Source organism: Dipodomys spectabilis, unplaced genomic scaffold, assembly GCF_019054845.1.
Source record: "Dipodomys spectabilis isolate Male_0828 unplaced genomic scaffold, ASM1905484v1 ptg000067l, whole genome shotgun sequence".
NCBI classification, from domain to species: domain Eukaryota; kingdom Metazoa; phylum Chordata; class Mammalia; order Rodentia; family Heteromyidae; genus Dipodomys; species Dipodomys spectabilis.
This window is the reverse complement of record NW_024870744.1, coordinates 3922501-3944261: the sequence shown is the minus strand read 5'-3', so window position 1 is coordinate 3944261 and position 21761 is coordinate 3922501. Positions and strand designations below refer to the sequence as shown.

General features: G+C 57.2%; 1 protein-coding gene across 2 annotated transcripts in view; it reads right to left on the bottom strand.

The window, feature by feature from the left end:
• Positions 1–21761, bottom strand: part of Ass1 (argininosuccinate synthase 1) — a 51771-nt gene that overhangs the window by 11335 nt on the left and 18675 nt on the right. For both annotated transcript variants that reach the window (XM_042681033.1, XM_042681036.1), the window contains exons 6-12: positions 21051–21107; positions 18521–18595; positions 15194–15264; positions 14790–14820; positions 10391–10481; positions 8163–8247; positions 7779–7843 (exon numbers count right to left, since the gene is read on the bottom strand). In XM_042681033.1, coding sequence (XP_042536967.1) covers positions 7779–7843; positions 8163–8247; positions 10391–10481; positions 14790–14820; positions 15194–15264; positions 18521–18595; positions 21051–21107 — 475 coding nt within the window. The remainder of the gene's footprint in view (positions 1–7778; positions 7844–8162; positions 8248–10390; positions 10482–14789; positions 14821–15193; positions 15265–18520; positions 18596–21050; positions 21108–21761) is intronic.

Here is a 21761-nt window from a genome sequence, read left to right as displayed (position 1 = left end):
ATAGCATTTGATGCTATAGAGACAATTTTTCAGTTTTAAACACTATTTCTACACCAGTTGCTTAAAAAATATAGCAAAAGCTGGGCACCGGTGGCTCATGCCTGTAATCCTAGATACTCAGGAGGCTGAGATCTGAGGATCACGGTTCAAAGCCAGGCTGGGCAGGAAAGACCCTATGAGATTCTTATTTCCAAGTAACCACTCAAAAAAACTGGAAGTGGGGCTGCAGCTCAAAGCAGTAGAGTGCTAGCCTTGAGCAAAAGAGCTGAGGGACAGCGCCCAGGCCCTGAGTTCAAGCCCCACAACCGAAAAACAACAACAACAAACAGGAATATCTGACTGGTGGTGGCTCCCACCTGTCATCTTAGCCACTCAGGAAGCTGAGATCTAAGGACTGAGGTTCAAAGCCAGCCCTAGCAGGAAAGTGTGTGACACTTATCTCCAAATAACCAGCAAAAAGCTAGAAGTGGAGCTGTGGCTCAAGCGGCAGAGGACCAGCTTTGAGTGAAAAAGCCATGCAAGTGTTTGAGGCGCTTAGTTCAAGCTCCGGTAGTGGTGCACACACACACACACACACACACACATGCACACGCGTGCGTGCACACACGCACACACACACCTCCCACAGAGCTAGGGTCTGTACACCCAGCTTCACAGCAGCCCAAAGCAAATACAGCCTGGTTGTATGCTGTGAGAGAGCCAGACAAACACAGCGACAGTCCCTTCCATGCAACACAATATTAACCTTCAGTCATGGAGGGGTGGGGGAGGAGATACTGTGCTATGTGAAATAAGCCAGGGACAGAAATCTAACTGTGCCCCCCCTCCCCTCCATTTTTTATGAGACAAGATCTCTTTTTTTCTCCTTCTCCACTCTCCTGCTTGACCACACTAAGCCAGGAACAGGCGGCTCATCCCTGCAATCCTAGCAACTGAGGAGGCTGAGAGCTAGAGGATTGCAGTTTGAAGCCAGCCTGGCCAGCTAAGACTCTGCCAGACTCCATCTCCAAAATAATCATCAGGCTCCAGCCTTTGTGAACAAGGGGTCCTGAGTTCAAACCCAAATACCATTAAGAAACAAAAACAAACATGTCCCAATCTGTTTGCTTTGGAGGAAACTGGTTTGAACTCAGCCTTATCCTTGCTGGGCAGACCCTCTGTGACTTGCATCCCAGCCCCAGACCTCTTTGCCTGTTTTGTTTTCAGATAGGATCTTGTGCTTTGGCCTGCTCCCGAGGATCCTGCTGCGTCCATCTCCTGAGAACGGGGATTACCACGCCCAGCAGCAGCCTCAAGCTTAGGCACCAGGCTCAAGCCCTCAGCTCCGGGCACCTCTTTGCTGCATTGGCAGATACAGTCCAAACAAATAGACTCCACACTCCAGCCCTGCAAAGCAGCTCACAATGAAGATGTAGACCAGGAGGGAGAGCAGGAGAGAGTGGTGGTGAGATGGGTGGGAAATCCACGGGGGGGGGGGGGGGGGGGCGGGGGCGGGGGGCGGGGCTCAAGGGTAGAGCCCCAGGTCCTGCGCTTAATCCCCAGTTCCACAAAAAACACCACATTTAATCATTAGTAATAATAACAGCAATAAAAGCCATCGTTGACGGCCTAGGAATAGAGGATTGTTCTCAACACAGAAGTTGGGGCCGCTCCTTGAGGGGTGGGAAGTTCCTAATCATAATGGCTCCAGGACACCTCAAAAGTGACTCAAAAGAGCCCGGAGCCGGTGGCTCACGCCTGCCATCCCAGCTGAGATCTGAGATCTCAGCCAGCCCGGGCAGGAAAATCTGTGAGACTCATCTCCAATGAACCACCAGAAAACCTTGAGTGGAGCTGTGGCTCAAGTGGTAGAGCACCAGTCTTGAGTGAAAAAAACTCAGGGACAGTGTCCAGGCCCTGAGTTCAAGCCCCCAGGACTGGCAAGCATGCACACACACGTAACTCCCCAGTCCATTTAGAAAGACGGATGTGGAGGTGTGGACCTGTGACTGCCCTGACTCTAATATGTCAATAAAGGTGAAGCCCAGGGGAGTTTTCCCTTTTCTTTTATCTTTTTTCTTGTTTTTTGAGTGTTGGGCCTGGGTGCCATCCTTTAGCTTTTTCACTCAAGGCTGGTACTCTACCAATTGAGTCATAGCTCCACTTCTAGCTTTTTTTTTTGGTCCGGTGGTAGGACCTGAACTCTGGGCCTGGGCGCTGTCCCTCAGCTCTTCAGCTCAAGGCTAGCGCTCTACCACTTGAGCCACAGCGCCACTTCTGGCTTTTTTCTTTTTGCTTATGTGGTGCTGGGGAACCGAACCCAGGGCCTCATGCATGCAAGGCAAGCGCTCTACCACTGAGCCACCTTCCTAGCCCTAGTTAATTGGAAATAAGCGATTGGTGGATTTTCTTGCCCAGGCTGGCTTTGAACTATGATCCTCTGATCTCAGCCTCCTGAGTAGCTGGGACCACAGGTGTGAGCCACGGGCACACCCCAGCACAGATCAAGCTTTCCATTCCCCAGGAAACCTGATCAAAGATAAAGCAATTTCCCATCAGCCACCAAGAGCACCACACACACACACAAGCCGTGGTTTGTCTCTGCCCTGGCACTGAATAAACCAGGAACTCAGTACTTACTGGGTTAGATAGAAACAGGCCTTCTAAGGATTTCTTTCTGAAAAATTCTAGAAACCTCCAAAGCTATTCTAAGTTCCTCTGAGTCCGCCTGGAAAAGTTAGCATCTGGATGCACAACCGTGAATGTAAGACATACAAACACCCAGGGTTCAAGATGGAGCCACACCGTGCTGGAGGTGTCCAGTCCTACACATGCCCCCAGGGACACAAAGCAGGCACCTTTAGGAGCAGAGGGCACCCAGGGGCTGGGCAGCCAGGCCAGGCCAGAGCTCAGCGCACAGAAGGTCCCAGAGCTACAAATCCCAGCTGTACAACTAATATTTCCCGCTCCTATTTTGGAAGGTGTTAAAAGTTAATGGTGACGGATCAAAAGGCTTGTTTGCAGGTTGTTGCTGGTGTGTGTGTGTGCATGCGTACATTCTAAATGCCTTTCCTCTCTCCACAGGGGTGGGGGGGGGGGAGGTTTCAGATGATTTCTGTGTATTTCTTCTAGAAAAAAAATGACTTTAAAAAAAAAATCAGTGACAGAAACCTGATACTAAAAGACTGTGGATTTGGGGCTTTTGACAGTGGCACACAAACAACTGAGCGGGAGAGGGAAATGACAGCCAGCCTCGCACTGCCCTGGAAGAGACAACAGGCATCTTCGAGTGACACGCACAGCAGTGCCAAGTGTCTATTTTCATCTCCTCGTGTTTACAGGGAAGACAGGGGTGTCAGCAGCCCTCTGCAGAGCGACTTCAATCACGCCCTAATTACTGCCAAGAAGGTGGAGGGGGTAGAGCATGGGGAGGGAGGACCGAGACTTGGGGTGATGGGAAGGGGAGAGCGGACCAAGGGCCGCGCTGGGGATCCCACGCAGCTGTGGCTTCCGTCCCCACCTGTTCGCGAAGCCGCAGGTCGGCCTGTGTGGTACAACTTGGCTGAAGCGGAGGCAGCCGGGACCTGGGTGGAGGTCTAGGGCACTGGACCACTGGACCAGAGGCTGTGCTATCCTGAGACTGGGGTTTATTTAGAAAGGCTGATGGGGCGGGAGCGGGGGGAGAGGTTGGCTGGAGCCCAGTGGTTCCCCTCTTGGGTACCAGGGCCATGGCTGGAGGTGGTTGCCATGGTGATGGGAGGCAAATCCCGTGGGACTCTAGCCATCCCAGTGGTGCCTAGGCAAATGGGTGCTGGGAATCAGGGCAGCATCTGTAAGGCTTGGCCTCTCCTGGCTTCCAGGGATGGGGAACCCATTACCCCAGCCTCCTTCTCGCCCTCCACTCTCTGGGGGAGGACGGGCTGGGTGGGAAGGTATGGAATTCTGCACCCGGCATCCTGCTTGTCTAGAGAGCAGAAGAGCAAGGGAGAGGAGTGGGAGAGAGAACACGGGAAGACAGGGAAGAGGAGAGAGCAGAGCTGGAGGAGGGAGCAGAGGGAAGCGAGGAGCCAGCGGAGGGAGGAAGAGAGGCACAGAGGGAGGGCAGGGTGAGGGCAGGGAGGGCAGGGCTGGAGGAGAGGAGAAGGTGAGCTGAAGGACGAGGGAAGCTCCTTCCCGGCCTCCCCCTTGCCAGTCCCCTCCTCCCCACTGATTCATTTACTTCACTTAATTAGCCCCCCTCCAGAGTTAAAAAGATAATGTGATAACGACGTGTGAACAGCCCAAGTGCGAAGCCTGCAGCGGCCTGCCAGCTCCAGCTCCCCAGCCTTGCCCTTGACCCGCAGCCCCTTCCCACGCTCGCTCACACGCGAGCGCACACGGCACCACGCGGCTGACCAGGCCACCCAGGCCCCAGGCCTGGAGCTGCCCACTGCCCTCCTCTCCTGCTCCACCCCCAGGAAAGCAGCAACAAGCCCTTAACGAGTCTCAATTACAAGCTTTGTAAAATCAATACCAATGACATTTTTCCCTTGCACTCCAATGTAGGGACAATGGTGGCTCGGCTCTGCCCTCCGTGTAATTGCTGATTAACAGCTTCTCCCATTACCGTACATTTCGTAAACACCTCCTCCTCCTCCTCCTCCTCCTCTTCCCCCTCCTGGTGGAGAAGGCTATACAGCGCCCTGATTTATTCTCTCTCCTCTGCCTTTACATGGAATATCACCCTAAAGTTATCTAGCAAGAAAATAAGCAAGCAAGAGAACTTTCTGGAGCGCAATGATGACAGCTCACTCTGGACCTACCCTCCTTTGAAGGATGGCAGTTCAGAGAGGGAAAACAACCTGCCTAAGAACACACAGCAATACAACACTCAAATGAAATCTCCCGCTTTCAGGGACAGCCCCTCACACACACACTGCCTTGGCAGAACGGAGGTGCCCTCATTCTTTTGTGGGTAACCAAGAGTCGAAGGAGGTTGGGACAGATCTCCCAGCTCTGGGATTCGAGGTTCCATATGAGTATCCGGATAAAGGGAACAGCTATCATCTGGACACACCACCGTGGCAGTCAAGGCTCAGGGAAAAGCAGCTTTCCAGACGGTGGTAGAGCACAGTTGGGACTCATGCCAGGGGACCCGCGGTCCACTTCTGGGTCTTCAGGAGGCTCAGTGCCTGCCAGGCCCAAACCACCACTCAGCATGGCAGCACCCACCTCCAGCCCTTCCCAACCCTGCAGGAGTGCGCCTTCTCCTTCCTCCTCCCACATCACCCCTCTACCGCCACCCCTGCCGAGCTTAGCCCAGACCACCCCGTCCAGGCCTTCACCCAGATGGCCTGCAGGTGGCTCACACCTGTTATCCCAGCTACTCAGGAGGCTGCGATCCGAGGATCACAGTTCAAAGCCAGCCCAGGCAGGAAAGTCTGTGAAACTCTCTATCTCTAATGAACCACTAAAAAGCCAGAAGTAGAGCTGTGGCTCAAGTAGAGCATCAGCCTTGAGTACAGAAGCTCAGGGACAGTGCCCAAATCCTGAGCCCCTGACCTGATGTACAAGCGTGTGTGTGTGTGTGTGTGTGTGTGTGTGTGTGTGTGTGTTGTGTGTGTGTGTGTGTGTGTGTGCGCGCACGCGCACGCGGTGCGCACCAAAAAAACATCTCCTTCAGCTTAGTTTTGTGTCTTTGCCTGGCATGATGACAGAGTGACTCCAGGCCAGCCATTCCCAAGTAAGGGAAGCCGACATCACCACAGAGAACCATCCCCATCGACTGGCGATGCCTGCCAACAGCACTGACTGAACTGCATCTGGAGTCAGCAGGAAAGTGCTACAATCAACTAGTAATGTCTGCCATGGGCACGGCATCCTACAGTGCCAGGTGCTGGACACTTCTGGTTGTACTGGCCTTCTGGAAGCCCCAGGCTGCCTTGTGCTCACACAGCATCTCATGGGAACTGGCAACTATCAACGGGCCACCGTTATCAAAGCGTGGGTTCAACCCAGAGCCCAAGTTGTGAAGCCTCTTCTCCATACTACTCTTCGTCCTGCCACTGAGGTGACTTGGGGAGAGTCTGCCGCTCCAGGAAATGCCACCTCCCACCCAAGCCTCCCCCCAGCCCTGACTCCGTGCAGGGAGTCCTCTGAAGAGCTCCCAAGGGTCTAGGGAGACAAAGGGGCATTTAATCATTAGATATTCAATAGGTCAGAGACAAAGGTAAGCCGGGTGAAAAGGAACAGCTAATTAGTGACGTTGTTCTTGGCAAGGCCTTCCCAAGAGTGTTTCAATTAGGCGATTTCTCAGGAATAACAGCAGAGGAGGGGAAGAGAAAAAAGATTAGGGAAAGAGGCAAAGTGGCTGGCCTGTCCCCTGTCCACCCACCCTCCCAGACAACTCTGAACAGAATGAGCCGCCACCTAGCCAGATGCTTGGGGAAACTGAGGCCACAGATGACAAGGCTATGGCCATCCTGCGAGGCAGTGAACTATCCGGAAGGACGAAGGAGCAGCACTGCTCTGGGCCCAAGATTCTTTGCCTGTGTTGTCTGTTCAAATCTACCCAAGCGACCCCCCAAGCAGGGGCCCTGGCCACAGCATCAACTTCTAAAAAGTCAAAGGCTCACTGGGCACAGTGGCTGTAATCACAGATACTCAGGAGGTTCCGATCTGAGGACTGAGGTTCAAAGTCAGCCTGGGCAGGAAAAGTCCATGAGACTCTTATCTCCAAGGAACCACCAAAAAGCCAGAAGTGGAGATAGAGCTCAAGTGGCAGAACACCAGAAAGTAAAAAGCTCAGGAACACTGCCCAGGACCAGAGTTCAAACCCCATTACAAGCTCAAAGGAGATTCAGGTGCCCACTGTGCACAGCTATAATCCTTGCTACTCAGGAGCCATCTAAGACAGAAAAGTCTGTGAGACGCCATCTCTAAAACAACCCAGAAAAGGCAGGGCAGGAAGTGTTCGAGGGCCAGCGGGGGAAGCAAGCCCAGCAAACGTGAGGCCCTGAGTTCAAAGCCCAGTGCTGGGGGAAAAAACAGTCAGGTCCCCAACTTGGAGGCTTGAACTTTTGAAACCATAACTCTCCCTCTTACAAGTTTCCCCCAAATAATATAGCGTTGTTTTGTCACCAACAGGCCCTGAAGCCTCCGTGACGAGATGGGGAAACTGAGTCCCAGAGGAGGGTGAGACCCAGGAAACGGCAAAAGACTGACAAATGGAGTCCCTGGGTCCCAGCAGTCAGAGGAAACAGAGGCTATCTCCTGAGGACCGGCCCCCCTCCCCCCTCCCTGCCTCCAGGACTCAGCTGGAAGCGGGACCCAGGCCAGCAGCCTGGACGCCACACCAAGCACGCATCCACGAACTCCAAACTGAGGCAGAGCCTGGTCTTGGGGGCCGTGGCCCATCCTGCTGCGCACAGCTCACAGCGCCCCCCACTGGCAGCTTCCCCACCTGCGGGCAGCCTGTCATGCACGAGCAGCTTTAATGACCACGAAATCGGCCTGGCACGCTCCGCCTCCAAACCAGGCCAGCCTGTCCACGACACAAGACAGCCTGACCCCAGGCCGGGCCCTGGCCTCCACTCTCCCGAGCCTCCCTTGGGCCTTCCGGCAGCCCTCCCGCAGCTGCTCTTGGAAGTCCCTCCCGAGTCAGTGGCAGAAGCCCCTGCCCCTCGCTGGGGGGACACTGCGGCTGCGTGGGGGTAAAAGGCCTCCCCTAAGGACACCCGGTAGCCACTTCCACACAGGATGCTAGTTCTGGGGGCGGCGGGGGGCCGGGGTCCCAGGGTGCTCGGGCATGGCCCACTCACCTCGGGATTTCATCCCGATGAAGCGATTCTCCACGATGTCAATGCGGCCCACGCCGTGCTTGCCCCTGAGGGAGCAAACACAACCTGAGTTTCGGCTCAAGGGGGGCAGAGGTCACCCACGGAGCTGGCCTTTGGGGCTTTCTCAGCTGGGTTACCTGGTTCAAGCGCCCCTTGTACAGAGGGGTACACTGAGGCCCAGGGATGGAAGGGCCAGCCTGGTCACTCAGATACAACACTGAATTGTTAGCTCTGTCCCAGCCTGGCCAATCCTGGGGGGGGAGGGAGACCCTGGATGGGGCTATGGGAACTGTTCCAGCAGCCCGTCACTGGGGACCCTGGGGAGGGGGGTGTGGGGGTGAGGCCTGGTGGGCTTCGGGGACTCACGCGACTTCATTCAGGTACAGGAAGAGCTCCAAGGAGGTCTGGCGCGTGGTGCCATCCTTGACATTGGTCACCTTCACGGGGACCCCTGGGGTGGAAGAGAGGCTATGGGCCGGCGCTGAGCCCCCCGCCCCCCTTGGCCGCCACGCCTTAAATAGATGTGACAGATATGGAGTACAAGCGACTCCTTCAAAGCCTGCAGGGTGAGGCCCGCTGGGGAGGGGGCAGCGGGGGGACAGGCCCCCCCGGAATGAGAAGGAAAATGCAATAAGAAAAAATGCTCTCCCCTCCCTCTCCTCCGCTCTCCCGGTCTCTGTGCCCCCTTTCGCATTTAGGGTCTGTGAAATTGGAACCAGGCCCTGAACTAATTGAATTTCACGCTCGGCCATTGTCTTAGCAGTCTACCTTCTGTCCCACCAGCTACCCGGGGCCTGCGCGCTGAGCACACACGCACACACAGCCCTCCCCCCACCCCGGCCTCCGCTGCTCCATTTGTCAGGTGGACCCCTGAACCCTGATCCTGTACCCCAGACCCCCACATAGCCGTCTGATTGATGGAGTGAGCCGGTGCCTGCTTTGGCAGGCAAGACATCCATGAATTCTGAGAAGTGGGGTCTGGGGTGGCAGGAGGGCAGAAGGGAGGCAGCCCCGCGGCTCAGTGCAGCCGGGACGGGGGGAGGTAGCAGGAGGGGGGGGCAGTGGGTGGGTTCGGGGTTGACTTTGAATAGCAAGGGGCACTTTCTCGAGCGGTGTGAAATGAGCAATAAATGTATTAGGACACTAACAAGAGAGCCGTAACAGTGTCAAAGGAAAGCTGTTCAAAGTTGTCCGCTAATCCCCCACCCATCTGCCCAGCTCATTACCATGTCGCCAGCCATCGGGTGCCAATCAGGCCTCAATAGCGGCTTTGGAGTCTTTATTAGCCAGGCGCCTCTTGGAGGCCTGCGCTCAGGGCGCTGACAGCCCCGCCAGTCTTAACCCCCATTGCCAGGGGTTTTATAACTTGGTTGTAAATTGCTATTAAATGTAAGTCTGCCCAATAATGAACCTTAAGCTCCTCTCTCCACCGCCCTCCCGCCTCCGCCTCTTGCCTCGCCCTTTCTCTCCCTCCCTGCTCCTATTATGGGACTCCGCTGGGGCCTTGGATGGGGTCTGTCCAGGGGAAGATGGGGGCATTGTTGAGGCTGCTGCTGGCCAAAGCCTCTTAGCCTTTAAAATAGTTAATAATTAGATTAAAACTTCAAATAAATTAACTAGACAGTGAATGGGATGGGGGGGGGCTCCTCTCACCCCACCCATTTTCTCTGCCCCCCACCCCCCAGTCCACTGTCGTGGGAGGCTGCTCTGATTCTCTTGGAACGGCCACCAGCTCGGGCACACAGTGGGCCTGGACCCAGCTGCCTCGGGGACCGGGGCCTCCTGGCGCTCCACCGGTCCCAGGGCGGGGGGAGGGGGGGCGGGTAACTCAAGGGTTGGCACAGCTGCATGAGAGCCACGGAGGTACCCACTGGTGAGCCAGGCTCTTGGCAGAGGCTTGTAACAGGTGGGCCATTAAATCCTAACAGTGCCATGCTGGGCACCTGCAGCTTGGCGGCTTGGCAGGCCAGTGTACCTGAGGCCCAGGGGGTGGGTAAAGGTCATGCTCCCTGCCCCCACCCCCACCCCCTCATCCTCCGATCTGAGGTAGCCTGGGGAGACTGAGGCTCGAGCCCTCCCCTCCCGCTCTATGCTCCCCGAACCCTGCTTGGTAAACAGAGTGAGCGAGGTGGGGTACCCCTCACCTCTACTTGCTTTTCCTAGCGGCTGCCTGGTGCCACCGCCTCTGGGACGCCTCCCTGACCTCCTCTTTGCACCCCAAGCTCGCTCTCTCTCTGTCCCTCTCTCCTTTCTCCAGTGGGCAGAGATGGCCGCCGTAGCCAGCGGGAGGCCGGGCACTCAGGCAGGCCCGTGGATTGGAGGGAAGGAGAGGACTAGGGGAGCTGAGCTCTCCCGCTGCAGGATGGAGACAGAAGGGGCCCCCTTGCCAGGCACTTGGGGCTCACACCTGTAGTGCTGGCTGCTCAGGAGGTTGAGATCATCTCAGGCCCAAAGTTCAGAGCCGGTGTGGGCAGGAACGTCCAGGACATTCTTATCTCCAATTAACCAGCAAAAAAAAAACACCAAGCAAGAGCCTGAGGCCTTGAGTTCGAGCCCCATCACGGCACCAAAACTACCCAGGGGGGAGGGTGTACCTTTCTTGAATTCGATCTCAAGAACGTCTGGACTGTTGGGGGCGGTCGCAGGGTCCTGGGTCTTTGTGTAGAGGCCAGCAGGTGCCTGGTTCTGGGAAGGGAAAGGGGTTAGAAGGGGGGGGGGATCTGAGACCAAGCCAAGGAGCCCCGATGCCTTTACACCTGCCCCCCCCCCCGCACCTTCAGGCTGGTGTCTATGCATTCGGCACCCCGCCCCAGCCCCCCAGCTAGCCCCACTGTCCACGGCCGCGGGGTGGGGGGGAACCCTAGGAAACAAAAGACTCAAGAAATCAGACAATTTTCCTCTCAAGTTGATCTCATCTTTTTCTTTGCCGCCCCCACAGCTGGAGGTGGAATAGCAGGAGAGAGACAAGTCAGGCAGGAAAAAGTGTGACTTGGGAGCACGGGGGTGGCGGCGGCGTTGCGCCGGCTTCCTGCACGCTCCTGCCGCACGCCGGGAATTGGGGTTTATTCTGCACTGACCGCAAAGCTAATGACTGCGCATGACCCCAGCAGGTGCAGCCGCGCGGAGCCGTCCCTGGGGTCCCGAGGTTAATACTCACAGGGAGAAAAGAGAAGAGCAAAGCAAAAACCCATTTGAAAACACATCAACCTTTATGTATATTTCCTCTCGGGCGTGCTGGAAAATGGGTCTCTTGTGTGCACGTGGGGGCGGAAGCTGCCCCGACTGTCTCAAAATTCCCTCCTGCCTGGGGGGGGGCAGCACCCCCCTCCCCCGAGAGGCTGCAGCTTGGAGCCTTGTTGCTCACTGTGGAGCTGGGGGGTGGGGTCTCCCTGAGTCCCTCCCGTGGGTGCCCCACGCCCAGCTGCCAATGTCCTGCCGACCACGGCCTTCCCTTTCGGAAGCACGCAGGCAGACACGCCCCGTCTACCTGCAGTGGCTTCTGGGATCTGATCAGAGGACACATGTGGCTGGCGTGACGTGAGCCGGGATGGACAGAGTCCCGGTGGTTCATACGCGCAGCCCGTGGCAGGGGGGTGAAGGTCTCCAAGAGTGGAGTGGAGACCACTAACTGCAGGGGTCTGGGCAAGCCGCCGTCACCTCCCGGACCCTCGGTTTCCTCATCGGTAAACGGGAAACTGTCTTACAAGTGAAGTAAACTGGCTGAGCACTGACTGGGGTGGCTCAGGCCTGTAATCCTAGCTACTCAGGACGCTGAGATCTGAGGATCAAGGCTTGAGGCCGACCTGGGCAGGAAAGGCTGTAAGACTCTTATTTCTAATTAACCAGCAAAAAATGCTGGAAATGGAGAGGTGGCTCAAATGGTAAAGTAACAGCCTTGAGTGAAAAAATTAGATGGCTGCAAGGTCCTGAATTCAAGTCTTACTGGCAGCAGATACACAGACACACACAAGGCAGACTGCTGTTGGATGTCCAAATGCACCAGACCCTCAGCAAGGCCAGTTGACATCACGGGTGGGAGCAAAGCTGGTGGTGGGCACTGGCCTGCTCCTGCCCCCAGATGACACATGTCCTAAGAATCCTAAGGGGCCTATGATGTAAGCTGTGCCCCCCAAGTGCTGTGTGGGGGCTTCCATGTGTGTGTCAGAAATAAGACCCTGAAGACAGACTGAAGGGCTGGGAAGGTGGCTCAGTGGTAGAGCGCTTGCCTTGCATGCATGAGGCCCTGGGTTCAATTCCTCAGTACCACATACACAGAAAAAGCCAGAAGTGGCACTGTGGCTCAAGTGGAAGAGTGCTCGCCTTGAGCTGAGAGCTCAGGGACAGCGCCCAGGCCCAGAGTTCAAGTCCCAGGACCACCAACAACAAAAAAGACCCAGGGAGGGGTCCTCAGCCTGAGGTCTCCAAAGCCCAGAGAAGTAGCATGCCCGAACCCCACTCCGGAGCCCGCCTTGCCCTTCCTTCCTTGGCTGCCAGGGAGACCGGACTGAGAAGCCGTGGAGGCCTGCACCACAGGGCAGGGAGACGCCGGGCCCCCGCTGGCCCCCGCTGGCTCCCGCTGGTCCCCGCTGGCCCCCGCGCCTCAGCCTGAGCCCAGTCTCGCGTCCGGCCTGTCCGGGACTCACGGCGCGGTCACAGCGCTGTCCTCCGCTCCCGCCGCCACTCACGCTCGGCCTGGGCCTGCGTGCGGCTGGTTGCAGTTTGCTGCATTGTCACTTTGTCCCACACTCCTCTGAAGTAGAAGAGGGCACCCCTGGCATTTGGAAGGAAGATCTACCCAACTCCATGCCAAAGTTGGAGGCAGGCTAGCTATTGGCACGGATTACATAAAATAACCAAATAGAAATATAAAGGACATTTGCTTTGCGTTCTGAGGCTGCCTGGCCCACTTGCTTGCCTTCCTTCCTCTCCCTCTCCCTCTCTCTCCCCTAAAAGCCCAGTTCAAATGACAAATAGTTGTCCCTGAGTATCAGTTCGGTGTCCATGCCAGCAGCAGGACTCACTTCCAATGTCATGGGGGGAGGAGAGGGGGGAGGGGACGGGGGGGGGAGAGAAAGAGTGAAGAAAGAGGGAGAGAATGGGGGGGTGGAGGGGAGGGCAAAAGAAAGCACAGAACAGGGTCCGAGAAGGAGAAATTGGAAGCAAATGGACCATGAACTGAGCCCTGATGTACAAGGCATGATCAATGTTGAAAATGGTTTATTCATCCATCAGCTATGGCGGCCGGCGGCTGAATGAACTCTTTCACCGTGGGCCGTATGAAGTTAAAGCAAGTAAATTTCTATCTTTCTTCGCATTAGCTGCCTCATTGCCCTTCAATCAGCTCTCATGGAGGCAGAAAATGGCTCAGCCATCTGCCTCGGTCCCTCCCTTCTGCAAGGCTCGGGGCTCTGGGCCTTTTTTGGGGAGAGGGGGAAGGGCACTGCTTCCCCGAAGCTCTCTGGGGGGCCCAGGCCACAGGCCAGCCGGAGAGCCACAACATGGGTCCTGGAATGTAGTGCCCCTGCACGTCTTCCTGAGAGAGCCCGTGGCCGGACAAGCACACGGAACAGGGCGGAGGGCTGAGGAGCCAGGTGGGGCATGGGGGTCTCAGGGAGCAGGACTGACTGCGTAGATACAGTACTTACTGAGCCACCCAACCCTGGCCTGAGAGAGGACTGGGACCCGAAGTGGCGAGGTAATGGAGGTGGGCGCTGGTGGCTCCCGCCTGTCATCCTAGCACTCAGAGATCTGAGGATCACGGTTCAAAGCCAGCTGGGGCAGAAAAAGTCCATGAGATTCTGAACTCTAAACACGACCAACGTGACTCAGGCAGTAGAGCACCAGTGTGGAACCAAGGGGCAAGCAAGAGAGGCCCTGAGTTCAAACCCCAGTGGCATCTCCCCCCCCCCCACACACAGGTGACTAGGAACAAGTCCCAGTCCCTCAGCTGTCTGTAGGGTGATTTTCCCTTTGATGAGGAAGAGGGCAGGGGGGAGGGGGAGAGGGAGAGAGAAGGAGGGAGAAAGGGGGAGAGAGAAGGAGAGAGAGGCAGGAATGCTTTCCCAGCATGCTTGGGGCCAGCGGGACACCCTGCCTGGAAGCCTCCTCGTCCCCCTCAGCGTGACTGACTGGCTAATGAGAGGTGGCTGCCCGAGTGTCGTGGGGTCAGCAGAGCATAAACTGGAAAAACCTGTGGCCGCAGGTAGCCGTCCTGGGGTGAGCGGGCGCAGAGGGGGCTGTGGTTGGGCGGGGGGGTACCACAGGGGCCAAGGGCCTGGGCCCTGCAGTTGGGAGGAGTTCTGACTTTGGGCCTCAGTTTCCCCACCCACGATCCACAGCCAGGCGTAGGGCCGGTGGTCTCTAGCGCTGCCTCATGCGGGGCCTGGTGCTGCTGGGGGGGGGGGTACATCAGGGGGTGCCATTCTGGGCCCCAGCTGAGCTCTGGCCCTCCCCCTCTCACCCCCTGCCCACTGCCTCCTCCCCTCCAGCTGCCTCCAGGCCCAGCTGCCTCAGTTGCACCACAAACACCATCTCCCCCATCATGAGCCCTCCCCACCAGAAACAGTCGCCGGGCGGGGGCTGTGCTCAACCTCACCCTGCCCGCCCGGGCAACCAGGGGGAGACACAAAGACCCCCCCCAACCTGAAACTCCACAGGGCGGGAGCTGGGTGGCCCCAAGGCCGCCTGGCCGGGCTGGGCCGCAGGCCGAGCCTCCCACCAGCGGCTCATCTGCCTAATTACTTCTTCATTGTCTGGTAATCACACACACTCCCTCTCCGCTCTGAAATATTTCCTTTCCCCATTCATCCCACAGCAATTAGGAGAGAAGCTGGAAGGGGCAGCTTCAGCTACAGACCGGGGACAGGCAAGGGGCCGGGGCGGGCATGGCGCAGCCCCCCCAGCCCCCAGCTTCAAAGCAGTCAACAGACACATCCGCTGGCATTGTCCTGCGTGACATCCCTCCCCCCATCCCCGCAGGAGAAGTGGGGTTACCTTGGGGTTCTCCAGGATCCCAGCTTCGTAGCTGTGGGTAAAAGAAGATGGGGTGAACAGGGGAGAACCATTTCCATTCATACCCCACCACCCCCATAGATGCCCACAAGTCTGGGTTATTCTTTCCTCTCTGTCAAAGCACCTGCTGGCCCATGCTGCCTGGAAGGTTCCAGAAAGACCCAGGATCCTTTCCCCCTCCCCGCTGCCTCTGTGCACAAGACTAGTCCTGGGACTGCACACAAGGGGGCGCCTGCTTCCGGGCAGGGCCGCCTCCTCAGAGCTCTCCCAGACCCGCAAGGGGGCGTCTGCTGCGACCTAGCTAACCGCGGGCACTGCAGGGGCTGGGGTCGCTGGGCAGGGCGGGGCTCAAGGTCAGACTCAGGGCCGTGGGCCGGGCTCCCTACCTGATATGCATGAGGTTCTCGTCCATGCTCCACGGGCTCTTGGGGGTGACTGGGATGGGGATTCCATGTTGCTACGGGTGAGACAAGGGTATCACACACTCGGCCTCCAGACCCCGTTCAACCCCGTTCAACCCCGTTCAACCCGGTTCAACCCCGTTCAACCCGGTTCAACCCCGTTCAACCCGGTTCAACCCCGTTCAACCCCGCTCAACCCCGCTCAACCCAGTTCAACCCGGTTCAACCCGGTTCAACCCGGTTCAACCCCGTTCAACCCCGCTCAACCCGGTTCAACCCCGTTCAACCCCGCTCAACCCGGTTCAACCCGGTTCAACCCGGTTCAACCCCGTTCAACCCGGTTCAACCCCATTCAACCCCGTTCAACCCGGTTCAACCCCCTTCCGGGCTGCCGGGGGGGGGGGGGGGGGGGGCGGGGCAGGATCCACTGCTGATGTGCCGGAGGCTGGGCACCAGTGGCTCACGCCTGGAATCCTAGCTGCTTAGGAGGCTGAGATCTGAGGATCAAGGTTGGAAACCAGCCAGGGTAGGAAAGTCCGTGAGACGCTTCAATTAACCACCAAAAAGCCAGAAGTAGAACTGTGGCTCAAGTGGTAGAGCACCAGCCTTGAGCCCTACCGGTGCAGGGACAGCGCCCAGGCCCTGAGTCCTGTGGACAGTGTGGCTCTCAGCCCGCGCCGGTGGCCTCCCCCGCTGGGAGCTGCAGTTTGTCCGTCATCACTGTCTGGAAATTAAATGAGGCTGAGCAGAGCAGAAAGGGGGGCAAAGCCTGGGGGTTCCCTGGGTTGACAGAGCGGTACACGGAGCCCCAGGTGGAGAAGGGAAGCTGGATCCACTGCAGACCTTCCATAGACAACAGTGCCCCTCGTTCCCAGGCTACTCAATGTTGGGGGCATGTGCTCCCCCAAAGTCGCCCAGGTTGATGTACAGTCTCTCTCTACCTTCAGATGTGGGGCCCAGGATCCCAGACGGGACGGGGCGGGGCTGCTGGGCTCCTGGGAGGCTTTGCTGGGGTATCTCAGAATGAGGCGAGGGAAGGAGGGAAATGCAGTAGAGATGGCCACCATTCAAGAGACACCCAAACGTCTGCTTTGTGTCCTCTAGTTTCTGTGTCTTGGCCTTTCTGTGTCCTAAAATCTCTCAACCAACCCACCTCAAATTCTTAGGACAACGTAGAGTGGAAGGTCTCAATAGTTCAAACCTGTAATCCGAGCTACTCAGGAGACTAAGATCTTGAGGATCAAGGTTGGAGACCAGCCTGGGCAGAAAAATTCACTAGACTATCTCTAGTTGCCCAGCAAAAAGTCAGGCTAGAGACATGGCTCAGGCAGCAGAGTACTAGCCAAGCAAGCAAGTCAAGTAAGTCAAGCAAACACAAGAACCTCTGGTACTAAGGTTTGAACTCAGTACCACAATGCCCTTCTCTGTGGGGCAGGCAGCCAGTTTCCCAGGGTCCCTCCCTGAACTCTGACATCATTTTTTTTTTCAAACCAGCTGTGGCAGCGATGGTGAGGATGAGGTGGGTTCTGAGGGTCTTGGCCTTGGACATAGGCTCTGAGGGGAGACAGAAATAGGGAGGGAGGGTTTTGTGTGTGTGTGCGCTCGTGCATGCCCACACTAGTACTGTACTGGGGTGTGAACTCAGGGCCTGGATGCTGTCCCTGAGCTTTCTGGCTGGCTCAAGGCTTTACCACTTGATCCACAGCTCCACTTCTGGCTCTTTGGTGATTAACCAGAGGTAAGAGTCTCATGACTTTCCTGCCTGGGCTGGCTTCAAACGGCGATCCTCAGATCTCAGCCTCCTGAGCAGCTGGGATTACAAGCCTGAGCCGCGGTGCTGGCTCTGAGACTCCAGCTAGTTGGAAACAGATTTTTTTGGGTCAAAACTCCATTGATTTTTCTCTCATCTGTCTCAGATACTGCTTGTCTATGAATTTTGGACCAAGTCTGACAGCTGCTCAGATATTCTGGTCATTTCCAGCGTGACTCTAGCTTCCTTCTAGAATGTGCTCAGATTCCCCACTGCTCAATCCCAAATCCCAGACCTCAGGAAGAAAAGGGGAGGGGTGTGGGGGGGATGGGACAAAGAGGGGGTATACACATCCTTCCTATTCCAAAGGTTATAGGGGGTAAAAGGCAGGTCAAGGAACCCCCACCCACCCATACCAAAAAACCCCAAGAGGGAAGGGCAGGGCTCCTAAACCCCATCTTTACAGGGGACTGGTGGGGGGGCCCTTAGGCTGGCCGGCCCTTTCTCTTTGGGGGTCTCCTGCCCCGAGGAGAATGAGAGCAGGGGAGGAGGGGGTGCCTTGCTGGCACCCATTATTCTTCAAGATAAGACATGGCTTCCTATTTTCTATCTTCAAGGAGGTGGGGGGGGGGGGGAGCGGCCGGCCTGCGCTTCCGTAATAGCGCTACTTGACAATTTGTTTGGTAACATATGGGTCTGCGCATGTAAACTCCTCTCTTAATAATAAAACAACAGATGGCGGAGGAGGGCCTTCCTGAGCGAGCCCGCCCGAGCTTAATGGGCCGCTGGGGAGCTGAGCAGGGGCAGGGCCGGGGAGCCTGGAAGCTGGGGAGCCAGGCAGAGCTGGGGAGCCGGGCAGAGCTGGGGAGCCGGGCAGGGGCAGGGCCGGGGAGCCACGCTGGGCGGCATCCCTGCGCATCCTGCCCAACCCTGAGGCACCTTGGCTCCTGCATGCAAGCGCGCAGCCCCGCAGCCCCACGATCGCTATTTAAAACCCTGGGCAATTTTCTGGTGCGTGCGCTGGAGTCGCTTTTCTGGCTTTTCTGGCGTCTGATTGATTGAGGCCGCTTGTCAAATGCTGCCATCAAGTCGCTAAAAAGAAAGGTGCCCCGGGGAGCGGCTACGGGTCCTGACAGGAAACTCCTAATATGTTTTATTGCAACTTGTACTTCAAAAAAAAAAAGGCTGGCTTCACAAGGGCTTTGTCCGTCTCTGGCCCCCCCAGAATGCCTAGTGTCCCCCACCCCAAAGGAAGCACAGCAAACAAGCTGCCACGGAAACGGATGGGAGAGAAGGACTCTCGCCCCCTCCACTCCCAGGAGCCCGCGCTGACCCAGGAGCCCGCGCTGGCCGGCAGTGAAGCAGGGTCCCCTCCCCTGGAGGTCGGCGCTCGGTGCCCTCCTCCCCTCAGAGGCGCCCCACTCAGGAAACGCACAGACAGATGGCCACGCTCCCGTGGGGCCGGAGGCCCAGCCTGCACCCCACCCCACAGGGTGAGCGTTGGCCGGCAGGGATGGGTGGGGAGGGCTGCAGGGTAGAGGCAGGGAGGCAGGAGTCCGCACCTTTGCATATTCCATCAGGTCGTTGCGGCCCTTGAAGCGGTTGTAGAACTCCGGCATCCTCCAGGGAGCGATCACCTGCACAGGGGACAGGGGTCAGGGCCTCGGCTGTATGTGTTTGTACGTGTATGTGTGTGGGGGGAGGGTCAGGGCCTTGGCTCTGTGTGTGTGTGTGTGTGTGTGTGTTGGGGGTCAGGGCCTTGGCTCTGTGTGTGTGTGTGGGGAGGGGGGAGTCAGGGCCTTGGCTGTGTGAATGCTCTATCATTTCTGGCTTTTGGGTGGTGAACTGGAGACCAGAGTCGCACAGACTTTCCTCAGATCTCAGCTCCTGAGCAGCTGGGGTTACAGGTGTGAGCCACGGGTGCTGGCTTCTACCGGCTCTGAAATGGCAAAGCTGGCCTCCCTGGGGAGGGCTTCTTGCTGAGTCTGTGGAGAACGGGCAGGGAGACCCCACGAACCAGGCGGACCCTGGCAAGGGCTGTGGAGGGGCCCAAGGTCCGTGGAGAATGGCTGCCTAGCCCCTCTGCCTCAGTCTCCCTGGCTGAGACCGGAGTTCAAACTGGACAGGCTCTAGGTGTGCTGATGCCGTGCTCCTACAGCCCCCCACCCCCACCCCGGCCCTGCTGGTGCTCGGGCGCCCCCTGCAGGCTGCTCTGGGACATAGGCCAGCATGCAGGCTTCCCCCTCTGGGGCCCACCTAGGCCACACTCAGGTGGGGGGGGGGGCAGGTGGGTGGTGACTGGGCTGGGGGGCTCAGCAAGGGGTGATCCTCACTCCCCAGCCCTTGAACACACAGCTGCTAGACCACGGCTCAACACGGCAGCCCTGGGCCCAGCTCCCTGGCCTAGCCTCAGCCTCTGCAGACAAAGGCTCCCCACACCCACCACGCCAGGTCCAGAGAGCCACAGCGAGGGAGGGCGCATCGGTTCAAGCCCAGAGAGCGAGGACAGCGCGGAATACGTGGGGTTTAATCAAACTTATGGCTGCTGGAGGGCTGGCCGCTCGCTGACGGTGGGGAGAGATAAGCTAATCTGCACTCCTTAACAGTATGAAAGGGTTTCACCTCGGTGTTTCGTTTCTCTCTCTCCTTGCAGTACTGGGGTTTGAACTCAGTGCTTTGTGCTGGCTGCGCTGGTGCTCCAACGCTGAACCACTTCTCCAGCCCTGCCTTTGGATGGTTCTTTAGTGAGACAGGTCTCACTTCCTGCCAGAACATGGGCCTGGACTGTGATCTGCCTATTTTAAGGTCTCCCACAGTGGCTGGCATGACAGGTGCACACTGCCACGCCCAGCTCCTCCTGTTGAGATGAAGTTTCATAGGTTTTCTTTCTGGCAGGGCTCTCATTCTCAGCTCTCTAAGCAGCCACAAGTCCAGGCATGAGCCACTGGTGCCTGGCTTTAAGAAACATGTGTCTACCCGAGAAAAGTGGAAATGCCCCCTCTTGGGCTGGCATTTGATCTTGCTGCTCTGGCTGGGAATCCTACCAAGGCCTGCACTGAGTAGGCACTTACTGAATGCAGGGATAGGTGAGTGGAGGAACGGATGCATGGAGGCTGGTTAGACAGAGGTCCGGGTCCTGGACTGGGAGGCCTAGAGAAGCCTAGAAACCAGCGATGGCATTCCCTGGGCAGTGCCAGGCTCCCACAGGGACAGAGGGAATGTGGCCTCTCTGCACACTCTGCTGGGCACCAGTGGCTCACACCTGTAATTCCAGCTACTCAGGGCTAAGATCTGAGGTTCCCAGCCAGCCCGAGCAAGCAGGAAAGTCCCTAGAATTCTTATCTCCAGTCAATCACCAAAAGCCAGGAATGGAGCTGTGGCTTAAGAGGTAGAGGGAGCTGGGTGCTGGTGGCTCATGCCTGTAATCCTAGCTACTCAGGAGGCTGAGATCTGAGGATCTGGGCTCAAAGCCAGCCTGGGCAGGAAAGACCATGAGACTCCTATCTCTAATAAAACCACTAGAAAACCGGAAGTGGTGCTGTAGCTCAAGTGGTAGAGCGCTCGCCTTGAGCTGAAGAGCTGAAGAGCTGAGGGACAGCACCCAGGCCCAGAGTTCAAGCCCCACGACCAACAACAACATCCTACTCAGGAGGCTGAGATCTGAGGATCTCGGTTCAAAACCAGCCCAGGCAAGAAAGTCTGTGACAGTCTTATCTCCAATAAACCACTAGAAAACTGGAAGTGGTGCTGTGTCTTAAGTGGTAGAGCGTTTGCCTTGAGCTGAAGAGCGCAGGGACAGTGCCCAAGCCCAGAGTTCACGAAGGACAAAATAAATAAATAAATAAATAAATAGCTGGAGAACAGTGCAAAGGCTGGCCCTGAGTTCAAATCCCAGGACCCGTATAAAACAAACCCCCAAACAACCATTTGCAATGTCCATCCTCTGTCCATCCAATGCTCTTTATGAAGGAGGGTGCTGCCCTGCGCCACCTCCTGGGCCCTCCCCCCTCTCCCCTGCCCTCCCACGGCCGGGGCGGGGGGGGGGGGTGAGAGGGGCTGAGAGGGGAGTGGGGAGGGATACATACACCTTACCTTAATCTGTGGCGCCAGGGAGTAGCAGGTGAGCTCAAACCGGATCTGGTCATTGCCCTGGGACACAGCACAGAAGATTGTCAGAAGCCATGGGCAGAGCAAGGGGTGGGGAGGGAGGGTTGGGGTGAGGCTCAGGGGGCGCCCCCCCACGCAGCATGCTGGGGCTCTGCTCCACACACCCCGCCCCAAGGCAGTTCTTATTAGCCTGCTAGGCACTGCTGGCTCATGCCTGTAATCCTAGCCACTCAGGAGGCTGAGATCTGGAGGACTGCAGTTCAAAGCCAGCCTAAGCAGAAAAGTCTGTAAGCCACCACTTCCAATGAACAAGCAAAATGCTGGACTGGAGGTGTGGTTCAAATGGCAGAGTGCCCAGCAAGCAAACAAGTAAGCCAAGCAAGTGAGAAAGGTCCCGAATTCAAACCATAGCACTGGCTAAATAAATAAATGAATGAAGACGGAGGTTGAAGAAGCAACTCCTGTCCCACAGGTGAGGACGAGGACTTGAACCCAGGACCTTCGGAGTCCACAGCTGAGCGGTGGACTGCTGAGGTGCAGAGCTGGCGATGTTAGCAGAGCTGTGTGTGTGTGTGCACGTGCGTGTGTGTGTGCGCGCATGCGTGCAGGGAAGGCAGGCATGCACAGATTTCCCCCCCCCCAAATTGGGGTCAGAGGCTCAGCCCCGATTCTGCTGGTGCCGTTCCCCGTGGAGAA